The 19053-nt window shown below is 40.7% G+C and overlaps 1 protein-coding gene across 1 annotated transcript in view; it reads right to left on the bottom strand.

Annotated features, from left to right (window-relative positions):
• khdrbs2 (KH domain containing, RNA binding, signal transduction associated 2) overlaps nucleotides 1-19053 on the bottom strand; it is a gene marked incomplete at its 3' end in the record, with an annotated part of 93606 nt that overhangs the window by 61830 nt on the left and 12723 nt on the right. Inside the window, exon 2 of the mRNA XM_084076740.1 lies at nucleotides 14445-14575. Within this exon, the coding sequence (XP_083932866.1) occupies nucleotides 14445-14575 (131 nt within the window). The remainder of the gene's footprint in view (nucleotides 1-14444; nucleotides 14576-19053) is intronic.

Below are 19053 nucleotides of genomic sequence, written 5' to 3'. Positions count from 1 at the left end.
GTGTGATCCCGCTATGAAAATATGTGCAGGGTTCAATGTGTCCTTCAGTAGAGGTCAGAGGTCATGTAAGACCAGATTCTTGGCGGTGCTCCTACAGCAGGGGTTCCCAAACTTTTCCATTCCATGGACCGCCAAATAGTAGCCGTATAGCCTCTGCGACCCCCTATTGCAAAATCTGCCAATCTACAAGCTTACAACGCAGCGTTAGCTTGATCTACTGTTTTAGATATTTGGTTTTGAAAATTTGACAATAATGACATGCCCAAAATATAGATGCCATGTTGAAAGTAGTTATACTGGCACAATAATCTCATGAATTGATTTTGAACAGAAATTTCAATATATATATTTTTTCCTATCCTTTCTAATTGACTTTCCTGGCACACTCTGGTGGGAACACTTTGAATCCAACGCACGCTATTCCATAAATGGAACAGAATAACGATTTGAGAGCTTGGATGTGTTTTACTAGACAGTGTCTTCTCCTTCTTTTCAAATCAAGCAGATGTCAGAGACATAAGGACGCCTGAGCGATGGCAAGGGCTGCAAATTGCCAACTTCTCAAGATAGCTTTCAGGACATTTTGTGTATAGTGGCCACTCTAGAATGCAGTGCACACTGGGTCCTGAGGTTGTTATACTGTCAGGTCAGCCAACTGTGCTGTTGGGGAAACCCAGGTCATGCATGATCTGGGGAATAAAGCCTGAGGTAGAGGTTTAGGCAGGAATGACCTGGCAGGCATGTGTCATACAGCAGTCAGTATAGCGAATAAATAGTCCCACAGAGCTTAACCCATGAAGACCTGAGGTAGACATTCTACAAATGTCTTCTAAATCCACTAAAACTGTTTTCTGAAAAACCTATGTTGCTATATCAGTGGTTCTCAAACGTTCTCAATGTATTTGGCCGCGGTATATTCAAAGATTTGTACACGTTTTCAATAATGTGACACTTCAGCTCAGGATTAACCATTTACCATTTATTGCAATGATACTATTGCATTCATTTTGGCGGTGTGACTCTGCTCCTGTGATACTACAGATTACCTGCGCAAGCATGAGACAAAATCTGAGATCACAAACCCCCCAGAAGCAGTGCATGAGATACAGAGTTATGCATCAACATAGAATCCTCAAGGCATAAATTAATATACAGATTAACATACAATCCTACAATCCACAGAAAGAAACATTTAAATATTGAGCCCTATAAAGACACATGTAGGCCTATCTTAAAGCCCTTAAGATACACAGATATAACCTGAATGACCTTGAACATAACATCATAACATCCACAGAATCATGCATTTACTTAAATGGTAGATGAGGAGGCTGGGGAGGTGGAGGGAGTTTGAAAACAGACTGAACATGAAGTGTTTACAGTGATCTGCTTAAATAGACCGCCTAAGTGAACCATTAGATTGAGGCCGTATGCGTAAGCTTGTTAGCCAATGGGAATGAAGGAGCTGAGTGAGTTCATTGTGAATGAATGAATGGGGGGAGGGGGTCCGGGGGAGAAGGGACTACCAGTGTACACCTCCTGCCTTTCAAAAATAGCAGATCTACAAGCTCATAGCGCGGCACGAAGTGACGCGCTATGAGCTTGTAGATCTGCTATTTTTGTATACCATTTTTGAATGGCCAAAGTATAAATGAATGGTTAAAGTGGTTACACAGAAGCTTTCCGATTTTTAATGGATTCATGAATAAAATGTAATGTTGTCCAATCTGTATGGTAGAGTATGTTAACACAATATAACTTCTACAATTGGGGTGGTTGTATTTTGTCTCCCTGCTCTTCTATTGAGACATTAGATTGTGTCAAAGGTCACGTCTCACCTAGACACAGGATCTGACACGAATTTTGACCTGATGGTCAAGATTCAATGTATCCCCTGAGTAAGCAGGTTGGCTCTATTAGCTCAATGGTAAAAATGTCAGCACTTGCGCAGGAAACCGGGTTCAAATCCGGGGTAGAAGAGGGAAGGTACATAATGTGCAGTTAATAATTAAAAACAGTGTGAGGCTATGTGGGCAGCTTGGAGATGTGTAATGCACGGTATGGTCAACCCATTAACCCATTCAAACCGGGAAAGCATCCTTGTTATCTTACATTTTAACCATTATCTTATACTATTCAAAAATAGCAGATATATGAGCTCATATCACTTTGTGCCGCACTATGAGCTTGTAGATCTGCTATTTTGGAAACATCTTAAATTGACGCAAATCTTTGGATATATTTGTTTAAAGCAAACATGTTTAACTCAAATCTTTGCTTCTGGGGGTCCCTGGAACAAAACATTTTCAGATGGGAGTCCGTGGCCAAAAACATATAATTTTGGCGGTCCTTGACATGAAAAGGTTTGAGCACCACTGATGTAGCAACATACGTTTTTCAGAAAACTGTTATAGGATTTAGAAGACATGTTTAGAATGGGCCTCAGGTCTTCATGGGTTAACATTCTGGGTTTGCTGAATACTTTTATGTAGTCGACAATGCTGTCCTTGATCTGTCAGTCGAAAAAGGCTTGGCACCGTAACATAGCCTACTTCTAAGTACCAACTTTCCATTGTTGGGACAAATATGCCTCTACACTATTAGATAGCTGAATTGAAAAGGCTTTTCCATGTTGACATAGTTATAAATATGTTTGGTTGCAGGCATAATTAACTAGCATGCAATCCCAAAATGAAGGGATTAGTGTGAGGTTATGAACTGCTAATCTATTTGTCATGAGTTAAAGAGTGTGGACACTACTGATTGTGAATAATAAAGCAGAATGAAATGGCACAGAATGTTGAAGGGAAGAAAAAATCTCATTAACACTGAACTGTGGTCCAGATGGACTAATCACATAGAGGCTGAGTAAACAAATAAGATATAATTACTTCCTATTAATCCTAGAGCAGTGGTCTTCAACTGGTGGTCCGGGACCCTGTAGGTGTCCTCGGAGTTACTACAGGGGGGTGGCGCCAAATGTTTGTGTGATGGGAACCTTTTTTTTCAACTTTTTTTTTTACGTTAACGTCTTCAACCCTTGCATCTCTATTCTGGGGGGAAGATTCACTGAAAATAGCCGTTCTACAAGCTCACAACGTGTGGTAGCATGAGCTTGCCTTGTAGATTGGCTATTTTCCGCGAACAGGGAACAGGTAGGGAAGAAAATGCAGACCAAATACAGAGCCAACGGTCAAGTTTACTAAGTACCATATTAAAGGTTTAAGTGGTTAAATGTCTGAACATACACATTACAACAGCAAAGACGACATGTAAACAAATAAACAAAAAAACATGAATTTACACAACGCTGAGTCTATGAAGCTATCTATGAAATCTATTAAAAAGTGTAATCGGCAACACACTACTGTATGTAGTATACATTATGCTGTTCTAGAGGCTGACAAATAACTTAATTAGCCAAAATCAATATAGATGTCCACTACTATACTAAGTTGAACACACAATAAAGTTGTATAGCACCATTACAGCTGATATTTGCAGTCCGAACAGCAGATACAGCCTTTTAGGTAGAGACAATAAAGAATTCAAAAGTCACTGTCCATCTCTGGCTATCCCCTGACAAGCAACCACCATTCTTAAATAGATGAATGACAGGTAGTCAATGTCAAATTCAGCACAATGCTCTTTTTTTCTGTTGTTGCTCAATTTAGTCAATTTAGCCTTTGAAATCTTGTTACATAGTCGGGGAAAATAATATTGTATCTATTGTAGTGCCCTATATCATAAACAACTTTGTGTAAAACAAAGTTATGACACAAACAAACACCGACTGACTGTGATTCTATTGTACAAGTACTTCATGTTTATCCACATTCTGAAGCTTCTACAGCATTCAGCTCTTATCTAACTCAAACACCTTAGGCCTTTCTTTGGGACACTACAATTCTCTGTGCCACAATAGAATGTTTTCTATGAAGAGAACACAGCGGTACCACTATGCAAAGGTCACAATAACTGAAGAGTGATAAGCTGAATAGTATGGGCCCCCAAGGGCAAAAGAGGATTTATGAGCTGTGTACAGTACCTGGTCAATATCTTTTAAATGGGTCATATTTTTACAGCATGGCGCGGAAAGCGGCCTAGCTGTCTGTCTCTATCTCTGTCCCCACAAAAGTAGACCAGCTCTCATTGCAATGTACATGCATAGCCGGAAGATGGTGTGACTAGGGGCCCGCAGGGTGTGAAGCGCAAGTGAAAGCTAGATGCACTTCAGCACCATGGACAGCAATAGCTCTCACATACTGTAACACACGCAGTCAACATTTTAAGATGCATAGGCTTTGTTTTTCCTATTAACCATTCAATAGCCCCCCCCTTCTCACTCTGGTGTATGCAACGAAAAGCAAGACCCCTTTGATTGACTGATAAACATATTTGGCACAAGAAATGAACAATCAGTCATAGCAGATTACAGAGAATGTTTGACAGAAATCTATTTAGAATTAAGTGACTATTGGCGCACAGCAGCCCCTCAGAACATAATAATATATACATAATAAATAGGCCTGTTTTTTTTTATTCCCCTACCCCAGTCCCGTTATTATTTATATGAATAACGTAACAGATTTATTTTTGCATCAATATTCATTCATTCTCTACCTTCTGGGGGTTGGGTAAAGTGGGGGTGCGGTCGCACCCTAAGCACTTTAGTTCCCGCGGCTGTGTGTCCATACAGTGAACCACACAGCTCAACTCACGTGACACCAAACTCAGCTTACACCTTTGGTTCTCAAAGTGGGGTCCGGGGACCCCCGGGGTTCCTTGGGGTGGTTCCAGGGGGTCCCCAGCAGAATGTGTTAATATAGCGTCACAATAATTTTAACCTTTTATACTTTGGCTATTCAAAAATAGCAGATATACAAACTCATAGCGCGGCACCGAGTGCCGCGCTATGAGCTTGTAGATCTGTTATATTTTTTTAAATCTTGCAAATTTGTTTGAAAGGGCCTACTCTGTGTGGAGTTTGCATGTTCTCCCCGTGTCTCCTAGGGTAGTTAATACCCTCACAAAAACATGTAGTAATCCTGGTCACTATACTGCCTCCCCCTGGTCAGCCGGGGCGCCTGATGGAGGGGAAGGGAACTGGTTGGAATAACGTGTTCCTTCCACGCGCTATGTCCAACCAGGGAAACTCCCCCCTGTCGGGTGATAAGAAGCGGCCTGCTTGCTCCTCATGCATTGAAGGAGGCATGAGCTTCAGCTTGGGCTCTCCCTAGGCTGGCAGAGGGTAGGTAGTGCCCAGGATTACATAGGCAATTGGCACTGGGTGAAAAAATGTGGGTTACAAAATCGTGGGATAAAAATTATTAGAAAAAAAAAAAAAATCTTGCAAATTTGTGCAAACCTTTGAATATATATACTTTTAAGCGAACATTCGTAACTCAAATCTTTGCTTCAGGGGGTCCCTGGAACAAGATATTTGAGATGGGGGTCCGCGGCCAAATACATATCATTTTGGGGGTCCTTGACATGAAAAAGTTTGAGAACCACTGGCTTACACTACGTGCATAAAGTGAAACAATAAGGCCAACAAGTCCACTTTATCAACATTAGCACACAAAGCTCCCGTTAGCACATCATTGGTGAAGTGCAGGCATTGTTTAAGATCAACAATACACATCACTGCAGCCCAATGTAAAAGGATGGAAGAGAGCGATTCTCCCCCTAAAGTAAGACTTTACATTTACATTTTAAGAGGGAGGCTATTATATGTAGTGGGATTCAAGCCAGATAGCCAGATAACTGTTAATTAATTTAGCCAAGTGTCTGAAAGCCTTTTCAATTTTGCAGGGAAGCAACACCCTTATTAGACTCTTTGTCTTGTTTAACATAAATGTATGTCAGTATCCATTTAGAATAACTATGTACTGCCTGCTGTTTTTAACCAAATATAAATATATCTTAATTAGTGAGGTATGTCTTTAATACCTTGAATACGGAGAATCTGAGCAGCAAGCGGTACCGCACTGTTGTGATGAAAACAGAGCTGAGCCAGAAGGCAAAGCTCTCGGTATACTTAGCAATCTTCATTCCTACTCTCCCCTAATGGTCATGAACTGTGGGTTATGACCGAAAGAATAAAACTGTGGATAACTGGCCTCTCCCTTAGACATAAGGTGAGAAGTTCAGTCATACGAGACTCAATTGGAAAGGAGGCTAGCTAGGGTGGTTTGGTCATCTAGTACTATGCCTCCCGAGCGTCTCCCTTGGGAGGTTCTTGGTGCACATCCCACTGAGAGGAGACCCCCTGGCAGACCAAGGACCAGATGGGGGGGATTATATCTCCACACTGGCCTTGGAACGCCTCGGGATCCCCCAGTATGAAGTGGTTAATTTTGCTTGGAGTCTGGGAGCTCTCTGCTAGAACTAGTTGCCCCCCCGTGCCCTAACTCCAGATAAGCAATTGAAGATAGATGAATGGTTGTCTTGAATAAATTAAAGGAATTCTCATGCACCCAGTCTCAATTCACACTGCTGGACTCCGCACAGCTAGGCCGACAGTATCAAGTACTTGAAAATCCACTTAATGCCTTCAGGTTATAAGATGCTAATCAGTAATCAGTCAGTGTCTGTAAACAGCAGAGGAAAAACAAACTTCATCCAGCAATGTTGAAAATAAATACGCTCATCATCATCTTAATGGGGCTCTAGGCTGAGTAAATAATTATCTCACAAACAATTTGAACAATATCTCAAACATGCCTTGTGAATACATTAATGGTTTACATGAAAGCACAGAACAGACACGGCTGCACCTGCTCTCTCCCATTTATGTATGACACAGATTAACCTGGTTTTTGATTGGACTGTGCCTCTTGGAAATAATTATAATAAGCTTTAATCATAAGCTTTTCAGAGATTATAGCTTACGGTGTGCCGTTAAGGAGAGTCTTCCATTCTTGGCGAGCGTTAAAATGAAAGGACAAGCATTAGAGGAGAGAGAGATAAAAGGGGGTAATAATGGATGAATCATGTCTGCTTTCTATTCTTGTTACATGGCACGTTTAGCAGGCTACATTTAAACCCAACTACGGCCAAAGGTTGCCATGCATTTAGTGTCATCCTGTGGATTGGCTGACTTTACTATGGCATCATAATCAGTTTCCGTTTGTTTGTGTTTTGAAGAACAAAATGGGCACTTTTAGCATCAGCTACGAGCACTTACGCCTACGTTCGGGCACCTGAGCAAATTGGATTAAGATAATGGGTTCATTTATATGCATGTAACCAGTGGTGGAAAAAGTACTCAAATGTTTTACTTAAGTAGAAGTATCAATACTGCAATGTAGAAGTACTCTGTTACAAGTAAAAGTCTGGTGTTCAAAATTTACTTGAGTAAAACTACAAAAGTATTGGTATCAAAATGTACTTAAAGTACCAAAATTAAAAGTACTGAAATGTTTGAAAATAGCAGATCTACAAGCTCACAATGTGTTGCGATGCGACACGTTGTGCGCTTGTAGATCGGCTATTTTCAAATAGCCTAGGTATAAAATAGGGCTAAAGTGGTTAATGTATGTTTAATAATGTAATCATTTATATCTGCAAAGTAACTAGTAACTAAAGTTTTCAAATAATTGTAGTGGAGTAAAAGTACAATATTTGCCTCTGAGATGTAGTGGAGTAGAAGTAAAAGTACTGGATATTGGAAATACTCGAGTAAAGTACAAATACCTCAACACTGTACTTAAGTAAAGTACTTGAGTACATGTACTTAGTTACTTTCCACCACTGCATGTAACACTCCAGATGCTGTGGAAATGGTTTGAACATGTTCGATAAGAAAACGGGCCCGGGCCGCGATGTGGCGGTCCAGGCACCCTAGGTAAATTAGCGTTGCATAGGGGACTAATTCTTTAACCATGTTAAACCCTATATACTTCGTTGACCGGAGTCCCCCATGCAGGGCTCTATACTAGGCACCCTCCTCTTTCCCCTCTGCACCAAATATCTTCGCCGAAGATCGCCGACGTACATGCTCACAATGCGTTGAGTTGTGACACGCTGTGAACCTTGTAGATCTACTATTTCCCCCCTGAACGTTCACCTTAGAGAAGGGGACACGTTGGGTTCATGTGGTTAAATTGAGCTCTGAGTGATGTAGCGTGTTTGACACTGATCAAATAATCCACCGAGTGGAAGCATGTGGCCACTGGTAAAATAATTTGGGATTTTCACCAAGCTGTCGCAGCAACAGTATGGGGAACCAAACTGAATCCTATTTTGAGACGGCGGTCTCTTGACAGCTCAGCAGCAAAGACCTAACAATAGAGTTCTGATGCGCAACAGCCGGATTTATACAGTCCAGCGGGGGGGTAGGGAAAGTGGAGTTTGCATTCCACCAACACCAGTTGATACCATAGCTTTTAAAACATTAAAAAATACTATATCATTTTCAAAATAGCATAATTATAATGCTGGCTGTACGTTTATATATGAAAAAGGCTGGTTAAACGTATTGGGTGTTGTCAGTTATCGTGTTATTAAAAAATTACATCTTCACAGCAAGTGCCACGTTCCATCATAATCCATGTCTCTGGTGTTGGCCAGAGACATGAATTCTGTCACAAAGAATTTAAACTTAATAAGGTCTGTACATCTTTCAAAGTGCTTCTCGTGCATTTCTCTGGGAGGGCACACGATCAAAGGGCCGATACATGTAACTAATTATAACACTTGTAATTGGTTGCATCTTGTCATTAAGATTTAAGACAGTGACATTGTAGCAGTATGGTGACACTAGTAGCGTGGGTGCTGACAATGCACAACTACTGTAGGTCACAGTAAATGCCCTTCTTTGCATACTTTGTGTAACTTGTGTTATGTTAATTAAACACAGTCAGGATTTCGAGGCAATATAAATGTCAGTTTTGCCAACAACTATTAGCAGTATTGTCTTCATCCTTTCTTTAATTAGTGGGCTCATTGGTCTCATTTTGACTCTTGACTTCATTGATTTAGCTCCTGTGACTTTACATCCCTGATTAATGCAATCTTTCCTATCAGCATTATCACAAAATGTTCTCTGCATATTTTGTCCGGATAACACTTTAAAATAGTGTTCTCTCCACCAGGGGCGGGTGTGTGTGTGTGTGTGTGTGTGTGTGTGTGTGTGTGTGTGTGTGTGTGTGTGTGTGTGTGTGTGTGTGTGTGTGTGTGTGTGTGTGTGTGTGTGTGTGTGTGTGTGTGTGTGTGTGTGTGTGTGTGTGTGTGTGTGTGTGTGTGTGCGGATACACCAATCAGCATCATATTTCTTGTGCACGCTAACAGACAGTAGGCCAAGGAACTCAATCCCCCAATATTTTTCACTTGGGTCATTGACACGACATTGTTGTTATTTTGGTGAATTCATAATCTCAGACCCACCATACAGTACCTCCAGGCCATGGGATATGTGTCCAAGTCTACGGAGTGCAACTAGCCAATCAGGCGCATCTCAGTTGATAATATATGCATGTAAAAATATATTTTCCAGCAAATCTCTTACTTAAATGAACATTGTTCTTGTGAAGTAGTTTTACCGTTATTGTTGAACATTACAATTACTAATGCTCCAAGCAGAGGAACACAGTGAAATCCTGTTAATTTAACTGTGAGACTGTACGGATAAAAAAAGACATTTCGCTGCAAGCCTGCATTTGATTAAATCCATCATACATTTATATAAATGTGACAATGTGTAATTCATTCACTTCAGTGCAAGCTGTCATACAGTAAGTCAGAGAGAACAGAGGTGGTATGAAGATAGAGACCAGTGTTGTTACAAATATGTTCATGCCAATTTGGGGTATGCATGGTGCCAGGTTTGTGTGTGAAACTTGCAACATGGGTGTGGTGCAGCCACAACCAGACATGTTACATTTCACATCACACAACCTACGAGTATAAGTTTAATTTGTCTAATTTTGTGTTGATTGCCAGTTACACCAGAATTGGTGACTTAACGAAGTCTGTCACTCTAGTAGTCCCCGTTTTATATGCACAGCATATTGTGAATTAACCTATTGCACCACTTTATGGTTTAGGTAATCCTTGCATCGTGCACTTTAGTTACATCCTACATTTTATTCATTTACCATGTGATATGTTCTGCTGGACAACACATGTTAAAATGAAGTTGATAATATGTGACTGTCACTTGGACATTCTTTGTGACTACTAAATCATTTTTGATCAAGTCAATTTGGACATGGATATGAGTACTGCAGCCATTTAAATTCCCGGGCTAATTATTCCCAGTCTGCCCCTTTGCAAGCATAATTGATACAAGGCATTAACAATCAGCATCCTTTGTCCTTCTCTGCATTGCCCTGTGACTTTTCTTATAAGCACACAGCCCAGAATCACAAGCCTCAGACAGACAGAAACATGGAGGTTTTGCGCTGTACTGAGCACATCCTTTTAGTATTATCTTATTTTATATGCTCCTATATACAGTACCTTCTATTCTATATGGTCATATCTTATATGTTTTTGACATGTATGATCTTTGCTTATTTTTTGCTTTTTATTCTGAAGCGCATTGATTCTAGCCTGGTAAACCCTCCCTCCGGAAATCACATTTCCATTTGATTCCAGGAGCGAGTCTGGCATGAACGCCCATTGTGGCAATGTGGATGTCGGCCAGAGCTGGGCGGGAGTAATACCGTTGACTGACAACCCCTTCAGCCAATGATCGTTGTTCCCCTTCAGCCAATTGCAGTGCATTTTACCACCTCCAGAGCCAATGACGCAACGGGACTTTTGAGATGGCCATGCCCAAAATAGGTTGCCTTATTGGGATACATGCGTATCACTGCCCGCCCCTGCCGGTTCTCTGAATTTTTATTTTTAAATAGGCTCAGTCATGAATGATTAATTGACCACATATATGAAGTTAAACAACTCAATTCTATCCAAAATATATCTTAAAAGTAAATTCCGTGCCTCAAAAAATAAGTTTGAGAGCGTTTTAAAGCCGAGAATAAGAAGTGAAGGCACTCGCACAAACAACAATGGCTGCCGTTCGTCTTTTGTCGGCTGCACTCAGGCTGCACTCGATCGGCTTCATTCGGGCTCACTCGAACTCGCCACCTGATTGATTGGCCAACTGTCGCTGTCAATCACAGAACGATGAGCGACGACGCTGATAGGCTCGTTTTTTTGGTAATGCGCTAGATACGCCCATACAAGCCTTCATGCCAGACTCACTCCTGGAATCAAATGGAAATGAGATTTCCGGAGGGAGGGTTTACCAGGCTACATTGATTCTACCAACACATTGTCACACCAGTGACGTTTCGGGGGGGGGGGGGGGGGTACATGTGATGTCTCATGCTGACGGGGGACATGATGATTTGCGATTCGCTGTCGGTACGCAACGGTACGGCCAACGCCGCTGAGTCAGCTGAAGCGGACGTCGCAATGTTCGGCACGGCGGCTCGCTCGCCCGCCGGTGCTTCTCGTGGCTCAAGTCAGATGTTGTCCCATGCACTATACAAATAAAAATAAACTCGGCTTATAAACTACAGACATGATCTTAACAAAATATGTTTATTAATCTTTAAATAAGGATTTATTAGGCCTACTCACTTCTTCAGCATGTATTCATTTGTGTTTAGGTCCTCTGATGGCAGGCCAGACGAGGCCAGCCGTCGGTGCAGGGATCTGGGTGGATATAGTAGGTGGCTGACTACTAGTGTTGTTAACTGGTGATGTCTTTTCCAGTACCGATGATGTTAGTGAGAATAGTAGAGTAGGAGTTGGCAACTGAGGGGGTTTACTTGTACGTAAAGTTGTTACACGATTATTAGCAAATACTTAACAAGTCATCAGACATCAGTATAGTTTATTAATAGCTTGTGAATGATCTACACCTATTTGTAAAGCATAGTTTTTTCATTCATATGTTTGTTCATAGTGTTTTGAAGCATGACTGATAATGGCAACACCATACCAAACACTGAGGGAAACGCACGCACGCGCGCGCGAGCGTGCGTGTGTGTGTCTCATTTTTTGTCAGATGTAATGACGGGGGCTCCAAGGATAAAAGCTTTGGAACCACTGAAATAGATCCCACATCCAAAAGTGCTCAGAGCGCTTGAAATGCCATTCAAAGCGCTCACAATTTGCATTACAAAAACACCAGAAGATTTTCAAACAAAATCTATGATCAAGACAATCCCATAAGCAAAATATGGTTTCTAAATCTTCTATTATTCTCATTGTAGAATTTGTGTCTCACAGCACTCAATTAGTTTTCCAAACAGAAAGTAACATTAGGACAGGACAGTGGGTTTCAGAAAGCTTTCTTTTGATACTGTATGAAATGTCTACTATTCACAGTGGTGGGCCAGATCGCGAGTATTACAGTAAACAAACTGTTGCAAATCAGGCTGCACTCCACAGGGGACAGCTTGGATGGTATTTGAAACTATGAAGATGGATCATGATGACATCAAAGATTATACCCTGAGATACTACAGTACAAGAAAATCTGGTCTGGTAGTTAGCTTGTTGTGTGGTAAGATATGAACACTAGACCATACCCGATTACCCGTCCGGGGATATCACGCTCACGCACACACACACACACTCACACACACACAGACACAGACGCACGGCCGGACCCGCACGCGCGTCCTGTCGCCACGGCCTGGACCCACAGCGAACACACACACAGCCGCTCATAAACAGTTCCAACACACACACACACACACACACACGAGCGCTCGCGCACGTGCGCGACCCGTTGCGAACACACACACACACACACACACACACACACACACACACACACACACACACACACCCACACCCACACCCACACACGGCCAGACCTGTCGCAGCTGGATTAGAACATTGCGCATGTGAATCTGCGTGCTTGTGGCATGAAGATGATAGCCAGAGCACCGTCGCTCTAATGAAACGCAGTGTGTGTGGACACGGGCCGTAAATGAAAGTCCTTTGCAGCGTTCTCTGTGTAATAGTGGCCAGTTTGCAGTTTGATCATTCATGCCATAGCTTGGGGCACTATAACCATGGCGACGGCTCCCATAGTCCAAACTCCGATTCTCCGGTGTTGACATAAAAGCGTGAATAAACAGCTTACATTTTGGAAAAGTTAAAAACGTCTGTGTTTATTTGGTGCATATGCTAATGGTAAATGGCCGTGTGCAAATTCAGATCAATTGCTCCAGCCATTGAGGAGAACCGGCTAGGACAGACAGATTCTGAACAGACAGATCCTGTCCACAGAGGTTTCTGTGATTATATAGAGAGATGATCATCTTTGAAAATGAAAGTCATCATTAATCAAAACACAGATTTTTACAGAGCATTTTCAAGATGGCCTATTACCAAACTGTACCTTATTTTCACTAACTATAGGATTTAAAACGTTGTTACTTTTCATCCAAAGATATTTCTACCTACATAACAAAGAGGCTTGAGAATTAGATTCTGAAAGATTATTTGAGAATATTCCAGAACTAATTCCATCCCACTGAAGACTCCAAGACTAAAATGGGTGTTTCCATAGAAACACATACAGGGGAGAAACATCGTTGCCAGTTAATTTCACAACCTGGCTGGAGTCGATAGGAAAACTTCTCCTTGCAGACATGGGATCCACGTATTTTACATTTGTAGTAGCAGTACTCTGAAGATGTTATTACTTGTTATTTTGGAAGACACCGCTTTTGGCTGAAATTGCTGGAAAATATTCATTTATTTTCCTTTTTGCTGTTTAACAAAAAAGAGCTTGTAAAACAGAGAAAGATAAGACACAGCGACAGTACAATAAAATGAGATGCCGCCATGCATTGTTAGTTGAATCTGTATTAGTCAACAGACACTTTTCCACTGCCTGCCCATGGCGGGAATGTTGCCCCATCATGTTGCCACTGTTCTGTGTATAAAGCAGGGCCGTCATTTGGGCTTCCAGGGGATGGCAATTTCCACTGCTTAGCTTTCACATTTAACCTCAAAATGCAGGTCTTGATTCATATTTCCTCCAAAACTGAATGTTTTTGCTGATCAATCTAATTTTAGAAAATAGCAGACATAGGTTGTAGATCTGCTATTTTCATAATTTTACACCACCATTGTACAACAAAGTATTAAGTGGTTAATCAGACTAATCACTTTATTCGGTTTAAAAACAAAGTTTGTGATATATAAAAAATTCTCCCAAAAAAAAGCAAGATCAAGTTATTGGTTCGAAATGTCGGTTTTGATTTATTTCTTGTTAATTGCCCAGCCCTAGCAAATTCCTACTGCTGAGAGGAGCTGCTACATAAACCTCACTAAAACAGCACAAATACACTGTAAGTGTCTGATTCAGAGTAAGAGGAAACTTGTATGTCTTCCATTGTTCCAATCAACATAAAGTAGAAAGAGAAAGCAAAGGACTTTAAGTCTTGGGTTGGAGTGTTTCTTACCTTTGGATACTGTTGGACTGGAATAAGAACTCTTTCGGAGAGCTTGATATTTTTATTACTGATGATATCTAGATATTTCTTCGTGTCGTCATCATCTTTTCTTGATTCGTTGGACTCATACTTTTCTATTTCTGGAGTAAAAAAGAAGAAGAAGAAAAAGATATGAGCAAACACATATATATCAGATAACTAAATAAATAACTATTTTTTTTCACCTGAAGAGAGTACCTCAGTCTGCATCAGCACAAGCCAGACCTTTATTTTTGCTTCTACACATTAACCCATTAAGACCTGCGGTTGATTCAAAAAATTGTTTTCTAAATCCTAACAGTTTAAAAAATATATATATACTTTTTTTTTTCACGATTTAACAAAAATAGCAGATCTATAAGCTCATAGCGCGGCACCGAGTGCCGCGCTATGAGCTTGTAGATCTGCTATTTTTGAATAGCCAAAGAAATCTAAAATGACACAGATGCGTTCTCTGTCTTAATGGGTTAAACTAGATACATTTTGAGCCATCAGCTTCACCTAGATTTGAAACTACGCAAATGTAATGGACCACTTCAACCATTTTCAACCTACAGTATATTCATATAATTGGTTCTTACTAATGTTCATTCATTGTCTCCGCCAGGCTGGACGGCCAAAGGCCGAAGACTTTTTTGCCCCTGTCCGTCCATCCGTGTGTGAGTCAGTCTGTGAGCAGCTAATCTCTGTTACCGTTTGACCGATCAGTGTGAAACTTTGCACACACACTCCCAGGAGGCCAAGGAATAATCTCTACCCCAAATGTTTTAAATCGGCCTCATGGTGGCGCTATAACAGGGCCCTTCACATTTTTGCCTTTAACTCTTGAACCGTAGGTCGTACTCTCAAAATCGTTTGTCCCTGGATTCCTAGGCTCGTGACGCAACTTCCCATATAGGCCAACAATGGTTTTGACCAAAACTCACAGAAATTGGTACACATTATCTCTGTGGTCATGTATGTGAGCAAGACGTAAATGTTACATTTTTCAGATTCTATTCCAATTGGGTATGATTGGCTTTCAAAATTTGTGGGAGAGGCTCTTTTTGCCTAAAACGACATACTGTACGACGACATAGTGTAGTATGGCATTTTTTTTAAATGTTTTTTACATTGTACGACATAGTGTAGTATGGCATTTTTAATGCCATACTACAATAAAACTCACACAAATCGGTACACATTATCTCTCATGTAATCAAGACATATAAGTTTGATTTCTCAGACCCCATTCCAAGGAGCTATGACTTAAAAAGTGTGCGGGCCCTGGGAAGGAAACCTGGCCTGGCGGAGACGTGTGTTCCGAAGAGCACACTTTTCTATTTTTATTTTATTTGTATTATGATCTGTTTTAGCACAACTGGGCTATTCTTCTAACAGTTCTCAAACATAAAAAAACATCACTTTAAATACAAACATAACAAACAATATTTTTATACAACATAACAAACAATATAAGTCAAGCACGCAAAACCCATAATTACAGTATGTACTGCAGGGAACCCACCTCATATACTGTACAATGTCTATTGTCTCACATAATTAGCGTAAGATAATGAAAAAAAGGCCATTACCCTTGTGGTGTCGGAGAGTTTATTCCACCTTTGACAAGCCTGATAAGAGAATGCTCTTCAACCAAGCTCTAATTTAAGTAGGAGGCTATCACCTGAGGAGCCGTCCCTCTGTCGGTAGCTAATTAATACTCAACAGGATGAATAACTATAAACCTGGACTGCACTCGCTAAACAAAACGCAATAAATTTGAACACAGTTTAGCAAGATCCTCTCTTTAGATTGCCGTACTTTATAGTGCATGTACTGTATAAAAGATTGGATGAAATAGAATATAGATTGTTTCTAACTACTGTATATGTTAAATTCAGATTAGACTTTGATGTGCGTATCTGTGGCTCCAACTGTTCACAAATGAATGAGAGTGAGACATGTATGTGTGTGTGTGTGTGTGTGTGTGTTTGTGTTTGTGTGTGTGTGTGTGTGTGTGTGTGTGTGTGTGTGTGTGTGTGTGTGTGTGTGTGTGTGTGTGTGTGTGTGTGTGTGTGTGTGTGTGTGTGTGTGTGTGTGTGTGTGTGTGTGTGTGTGTATACACACACACGCACGCACACGCACACACACAGAGTAGAGTATATCTTTCCAGCTAGGGAAGAGGCTGTTGTCAGTAGCTCCAGAGTGCATCTGCGGAGAACCACAGTATGCTGTCAAATCCTCACAATTTGGCTAATGATCAATATGTATAGTCTCCTGTGTGGAGGTATTGCATAATTCATGCGTCAGGCTAAATTAATCCAATCACTGTATTTTGAATTATGCTCCAAGAGAGTGATCCAGGTGAGGTCTCGTCTCCATGATGTACGACCCTCTGCGTATCCATAAATCTAGCTTAACGATCTCTCAATTCCAAACTGTTCAGACATTTATTCATTGCAGTTTTCACGACTGCCGTTGAGGTGGACTGGGGTCATACTGTACGTGAGCTTTTGTTTGATGCCTCACTTCTCTATTATCAATCACGGGAAAATTAGGTGCCTATAAATTAGAGACAAAACAAACGATGAAATTGCCTGGGTGGGTCACGGCGAGAGAGTTCTGCTTAACGTATATACGCTGTTGTCCCTCGCTGAAAAGAGCCGATCTGACAGCTCACATAGTCGTTAGAATCGATTCCATTCGTCTGTATCAAAACGGTCTTAATGAAATGAACAGATATGTCATACTTCATGTTCATGTCTTTTAGCCAGTGGTGTAAAATAACTAAGTACATTTACTCAAGTACTGTATTTAAGTACACTTCTGAGGATTTGTTTACCCCCAATTTTCAGTACATTTACTTCCACTCCACTACATCTCTGAGGCAAATATTGCACTTTTTACTGCACTACAATTATTTGACAACTTTAGTTACTAGACACTTTGTATGATTATTATTACAAAACATATATCAACCACTTCATCCCTATGCATACTTAGGCTATTTTCAAAGCATTTTTATACATTTGAAAACTGGTGAAATAGGAATAGGACATAGGACATTTTGAATACCAGACTTTTACTTGTAACAGAGTATTTCTACATTGTGGTATTGGTACTTTTACTTAAGTGCAAAATGTTCCACCACTGCATCCCTATTTGGGGCATTTAGGGAAATTAATAAATAAATTGTTGAAACATTTTGCATACATTTTCCAAAGAGCAGATCTACATGATCACAACGCACCATAATGCCACGCATTTAGGGGATTGTACAGGCTATTTTTGCTATTTTGGAAAATCTTTGAAAGTATAAAATTAAGTATATGGCCTGCTTTAGACATAGTAAATTATTTATTTTGATTATTGGTAGCAGTCATTGTCAGTCATTTCTTTGTAGGCTATATAATATTAAGTTAATATGTTATTTATTCATATCTGCCCTGCAGTGCATGTCTTGTTTACAAAGCCTGAAGGGCTGCAATGTTCCAATGTTCAATGCCAAAAACACAATGAAACCATTAATCACAATTATTGGGATGACAAACATGACTAAAATCACAACAGCCCTAATTGTTTCACTTTTGTAAGAGTCTCTAAATTGGAACACAATCTCCTTTTTTCTCACCATTTCTCCCCAAAGACTAGTGGCTAAACTAATCTGAAAATAGAGGACGCTCCAAGGAAATGAACCTTTAAAATGTCTCTCTGGACGCGTGAGCGTGTGCGTGTGCGTGTGCGTGTGCGTGTGCGTGTGCGTGTGCGTGTGTGTGTGTGTGTGTGTTTGTGTGCGCGTGCGCGTGTGTGTGTGCGCATGCGCGTGTGTGCGCGAGAGAATTTGCCTATCCAAAGTCAAAGCTAGAAACTGCATTGAAAGCTGTTCACTGAGGCAAGTCAGAGTTGCATTATTATATTTGAAGACTGCTTTATGGCGCCATTGCAGTCCAACAATACGCTATTAAGAGGCCAATTGGGATTGCGCCAAATGCATTAAACTTTGTGTGCTGGTATATTTTTTTAATCCCGCCTGCAGCTCTGAGGTTGTGCTGTAAAAAGGACTGTTTGTGTTTGGAGTCAAAGAAATCAGAACAGAAGCACTGGCTCTTAGTTATACACAAGACTGCTTCCTGGTAACTGTTTTGATGACCTGTCCACCCTTTTATTCCCTGAGCCCTGCTGATGGTGTACATTCTGACGTGCAATATGGCAATGTTTGTTTTTATCACAATTCCCAAAAGAGCGGGGAAAAGCTCACGGAGCACACGCCTTTGAAATGATTGTATCGTCGCTGTCGAGCAGAAACCTCGTAGGGTATTTTACCCTACTTTGTCATACTACAGTGTCAGACAAAAGTAGAAAAAAATAGCGGATCTACAAGCTCGCAATACGATGTGACACGTTCTGAGCTTGTAGATCTGCTATTTTAGTGGTTATGTGTTTCTGTGGGTTTTATCAATATTGAACCAATGAAAAGTATTAACAAGAGCCGTGGTGACTAAATGATAACCAGTGGTGGAAAAAGTACTCAAAAGTTTTACTTAAGTAAAAGTATCAATACTGCAATGCAGAAGTACTCTGTTACAAGTAAAAGTCC

The sequence above is a fragment of the Gymnoscopelus microlampas genome, assembly GCF_963454915.1.
Source record: "Gymnoscopelus microlampas genome assembly, chromosome: 13".
Lineage (NCBI taxonomy): Eukaryota > Metazoa > Chordata > Actinopteri > Myctophiformes > Myctophidae > Gymnoscopelus > Gymnoscopelus microlampas.
This window is presented reverse-complemented; position numbering and strand designations above follow the sequence as displayed.